Source organism: Neoarius graeffei, chromosome 3 (assembly GCF_027579695.1).
Source record: "Neoarius graeffei isolate fNeoGra1 chromosome 3, fNeoGra1.pri, whole genome shotgun sequence".
Lineage (NCBI taxonomy): Eukaryota > Metazoa > Chordata > Actinopteri > Siluriformes > Ariidae > Neoarius > Neoarius graeffei.
The window spans coordinates 93,089,344-93,094,750 of NC_083571.1; the positions used below are offsets into that span (position 1 = coordinate 93,089,344).

Sequence of the window (5,407 nt, forward strand, 5' to 3'; positions counted from 1 at the left end):
TAGAAAACACTGATGTGTTGAGATGAATTAATTCACTGGAACGCTGAATGGAACATGAGCTCTGTCATTACACCTCAATAATCCTAATAATGTGCCACAACACCACCACCACCACAAGCACAAACTCATGTTGGAGCAAAGGGTGGTTTTTTTTTCTTCTGTAGTTTCCGCCATCCTTTTCCCTGCATGTCTCAAGTTGCAATCAAGGAGGAGCTGTGTGTCCTGCGGGGCCTGTGCTGGAACCTGCAGCTCGAATATAAAGCGCTTCCCCATGCACAGGGAAAGAGTGAATCACTGCTTTCGAGGAGGAGTCGCACCGAGCACACCGTTCTCACCCAGTCCACAGACTCATCACTGAGGACACTGAAGGACAGATACAGAGCAGAGCAGAGCAGCGCACTGACAGGCAGCTCTTACTGGGGCTTTTCCCCTCATCAACGCATCTGTAGGTGAAACCCAAGCATTAGAAAGTTTCAGTGAGAGACAGAGAGAGAGAGAGAGAGTTTGAGACTAATTACCGCAGGTAAAGTTTTGAGATTGGGCAGAGTGAGAGAGCGGAGTGCGCACATGGCCGCCCTGATTAGCGCCTACTCGTCATGGCCGGAGAGCTTCGAGTGCACATCTGCGGATGGAGACGCAGCCGACGGCCGCACGAGCCACCGAGGAGCGGCGGATAAAACCCCCGAACCCCGCATCCGCAGACCCATGAACGCATTCATGGTGTGGGCTAAAGACGAGCGCAAAAGACTGGCGGTGCAAAACCCGGACCTTCACAATGCAGAGCTCAGCAAAATGCTGGGTAAGATTGATTTATTTTTAAAATAATAATAATAATAATAATAATAATAATAATAATAATAATCTTTTACTTATTCTTCTTAATTGTCTATAAAATCTTGTATTATTATTATTATTATTATTATTATTATTACTACTACTACTACTACTACTGATAATAATAATAATAATAATAATAATAATAATAATAATATTTTCCGATACGTTTTCCAAGAAATTTTCTTCCACTCACATGATGACATTGATCAAAGTTTTAATACTGGCCTCTTTTAAGTTAATGTCACAGTTTATATAAATAAAAAATTCTGTATTTAAAACAACATATTTTGTTGTTGTTATTATTATTATTATTATTATTATTATTATTATTATTATTATTATTACAGTTTTAACGGTGTATATAAAGGCCTGAATCTGTAATAAATCGCCCATGTGGTGAACTAAATTCAGTCGGATTTGCGAAAAAAAACCAACCCAATAACAACCCCTCCAAGAGTTTTGGTTAAAATGCAAAGTTTTGAAGCTTTAAAAAAAAACAAACAAACACCTCTTTGTCTGTTGGACAAAACTTTCTAATTTATTTGCAGCTGTAACTGAACCTGAATCAACCCTATGATCAGATGGTATGTTATTGCTCCTGAGATGATGATGATGATGATGTTGATGATGTGAAGTTTACGGCGGGGTTTCAGGATCATCAGTTTAAATCAGAGAAACTAGAAGATTATTATTATTATTATTATTATTATTATATTGTAGGCCTGTTTCTATTCTCACTCCCGTCTATTTAGGTTTTTACTTTTGAATATGGTTTAAAGATGTTGCTTTGTAGTCGGTATTAATATAAATTAAACTTGTCTTGTAACAGCAATTGTATTTACCCTGTAATATATCACTGAACAGAAAATATAAAACAAACAAACAAACAAACAAACCTCCCCAATATGGATTACTTATAGTAACAATATTACTATAACTAACAATAGTAAAAATTATATATATATATATATATATATATATATATATATATATATATATATATATAGGTTGAAAGATACGGAGCAACATTTCATACTCCCTCAAATACAAAAGATCCAATTATCTTGTAAATCACTAAAGTAAAAGGTGAGAATTCCTTTCATTTTAGTGATTTACAAGACATTTGGATCTTTTGTTCTGACTACATGGATATGTTTTTTCTAACACTGTATTTCAATATCTTTCTAAAAGCAATATATATTTTTTTAAAATTAAATACGACTATAAGACAGGTCATGAAATATATTTCCAAGATGTTAGAATTCTAGTGTGATAATACCAAGTACAGTTCTTTATGCGAGTGAAATAACAATGTGTCTAATATTTGTACTTTTGTCCGGTTTGTGATAGGTAAGTCATGGAAAGCCCTGACTCCTTTGCAGAAAAGGCCGTATGTGGAGGAGGCTGAGAGGCTGCGGGTGCAGCATATGCAGGACTACCCCAACTACAAGTACCGTCCTCGTAGGAAGAAGCAGCTGAAGCGAATTTGTAAGCGTGTCGACCCAGGCTTCCTCCTTCCCGGCATTGGCCCTGACCAGAGCTCACTGTCAGATCTGCGAGGTTGCTGTCACCCCCTGGACAAAGAAGAAGAGAGTACTGTCAGTGCGAGCAATGGATTCTCTTCCCCCAGTGCAACTTTGCCTGGTGTGAGGGTCTTCAGGGACCCTGCAAACTCCAGCAGCAATTTTGACACTTATCCTTATGGCCTTCCCACTCCACCTGAGATGTCCCCTCTCGATGTGGTAGATCATGATCACCCGTCCTACTACCCAGCGTCCAGCTCTGTCCCCCCCACCAGCTCCTGCTCATCCTCTGCTTCGGCTCCAGAGGAGCAGCGTCCCACCCCAGCTCACATGGGTAGCCCTCCTCCTTACCACCCTGAGTATTCCCATCAGTCTTCTCTCCACTGTGGTAGCACACATCTGAATCACATCCCCATGCCACACCAATGTAGTGGAACTACCCTTATCCCCACTCCTCCAATGTCCTACTACAGCCCTTCTTTCCCTCAAGTCTCAGTGCACCATGGCCTCCAGGGTCACTTAGGGCAACTCTCACCCCCACCTGAGCAGGGTCACTTGGAGAATTTGGACCAGCTGAGCCAGGCTGAACTACTGGGTGAGGTGGACCGCGATGAGTTTGACCAGTACCTGAACTCCACCAACTATCATGCCGAACAGGGCAGCATGACCGTCACAGGACACATCCAGGTAACACCAGCATCTACTTGCCCCAGCAGCACCACAGAAACCAGTCTCATCTCTGTACTGGCCGATGCAACGGCCGCCTACTACAACAATTACAGCATTTCTTAAAGAGTGAAACAAACCAATAGACAATAATATAAAAGTCAATACAGACAAAGCCCATGGACTTCAAATGGGTCAGCAATGTGATTGGCAGGTGAACAAAGGAGGAGTGATGGAGAGAGGAAAGGAGAAGCTGCAGGAAGTCACTGGACACCTCAGGGATGCATAGATAAATGCTCTAACGTTCATTCCCTTCTTTGTTTCCAAAAAGAGAGAGAATGAGAATAAAGTGACTGGACTAACTGTTAGTCGTATTGAAGTGTTCTCAGACTTTGCCAGAGATGCTTGTATATTTGCTCTACAGCTTATTTATGTATCTAAGTATTTTGCATTAATCCATATTGTATTGCTGTTTCTTTTCTAATAATCATATCTTTAATACAAACCTCATTTTTTACCTCAAGACACCATATTTAAATGAGCCTGGACTCTTCTGCAATTCTTTTCCATTGAATTTGGTGTTTCATGAAGGAAATTCTGTAGTCTCCCTTTTCTATCCACATCCATATGAATATATATTATACTCATAAATTGTTACCAAGAAAATAATAATAATGAATATTACTGTATGCTGATTTAGGTTTGTGGCATTAATTTAATTTGAATAAAATACCAAATCTCTAATTTCATATCTGCACAGATATCAGTGCGATATCTAAGACTGTAGTTCACAAAGAAGGATGATGTATATTAAAGATTGGGATGCTTGTATGATCGTTATGAAGGATTGGGCATTGGCATTTTTCCTTGACAAACTGCATTGTGTATGTCGAAGTAAACCCAGCACACTGACAATGCCTATTGTTTTGGACGACCTGAAAAAATAATGCTTTGTAGATACTCTAGCGTTTTGTGAAATGTTCAAATGAATGTTCTGAGAAGCCAGACAAAACAGGCTCCAGCAAATAAAAACAACATTTAAACACAGGTATAACAAAGACTCTTGTTTTGGTTGTCATATAGGCCAGTCTTCTTTATCACTGCTACGTCTTCCATATTTTACACCTTGTTTCATTCTTTTCCATGTTCGAAACCCACATACATTTTGTTTGTGCATGGGAAATCAGTTAATTGTGTGAACTGAGTTTACAATAGTTCATAAGAAATTTTCTTTCTTTCTCACACAAATTCAGCCGTCTTTTTTCCCCCCGCTCTTCTAGCAATTTAACTGTACATTTGGTTCCTTCCTTGGTAGAATTTGCCTTGTCTGAGATCGAGCTTTGCTTGGAGTTTTGATGGCGTATGCATCATGGAGCTGATGGTACCCACCCTTTGTTCCCAGTTTGGTATGACTAACATGTCACCTGGTCAGTTTCACTCCTCCACACTTTCAGAGGATTGGTGTAGAACAGTCTCGGCTCTGTCTGCCTTGCCGACTCCATTTCCACTGGCTTTTGTTCACTGTGTCTTAGTCGGGGTGTCTTTCATAAGCAGAAACTCCCCTTCTACTCCACCCCCCACCCTCGCCCACTCAACCCCCCTCAACACATCGCTCCCCACTTACTATCTTGCTGATGCAGACTTTCATAATCTCCATGAAATAAATAAATGCACCTCAGCCCCATTGACTGTTTTACACGTTCATCGTTTTTCTTATTCTCCTTGCCTTTTTTTCCCCAAAAAATTCCTCTTCTTTTTCGATAAAAGGAATCTGGAGGGGGGAGAGAAGCGGGTGGTGGCGGGCGTTTGACAAATCCTGGAGTCTGGCTTGGTCTTCCTGCATTTTTTGGGAATGGTTGAGTCGCGTTCCTTGTAAAGAGGATGTAGCGGAGGAGCAGTGTTTCCTGCCTGATAAGAGTAAAGCCTCTCTCCGTCAGGATGTTTGGGCCCTGGCTGGTCCATGCATTAAAAGAGCCCATGGCAAGGGAAAGGGAACCTGCTGTTCATTTTAGCTGGGAGGAAACATGGCTCTCACTGATTAATATCTTACACTGTGGTGTTTTTTTTAGGGTTCTTATTTGACCCTTCTGTGGCCTGGCCATGCACTGTGGACTCAGCACAGATTCTCCTAATTTCTTCCAATCAAAGACAGTTTAATATGGTGAAGAATATTCACATTTTTCACTGTAAGTTTCTGATCACGATTGGTCATTCCGATTACAGTACATTAAATGACATTCACATGCCAACATAGGAAAATTATTTCAGCCGAGAAAGATAGCTATCCCTCTTGCCTGTGGCTACATGCTTAAAAGAAGATGGTGTTTGGGGCAAAGCGGACTTTGGGTCAGGGAGCCTCAGGCTTGCATCGCACTCATGGC

The 5,407-nt window shown here is 40.8% G+C and overlaps 1 protein-coding gene across 1 annotated transcript; it reads left to right on the plus strand.

The window, feature by feature from the left end:
• Positions 1-299: 299 nt before the first annotated feature.
• Positions 300-4,069, plus strand: sox7 (SRY-box transcription factor 7). Its single transcript, XM_060916086.1, has 2 exons — positions 300-799; positions 2,188-4,069. The coding sequence occupies exons 1-2, from the start codon at positions 568-570 to the stop codon at positions 3,150-3,152; spliced, it is 1,197 nt and encodes a 398-aa protein (XP_060772069.1). The 5' UTR covers positions 300-567; the 3' UTR covers positions 3,153-4,069.
• Positions 4,070-5,407: the final 1,338 nt, after the last annotated feature.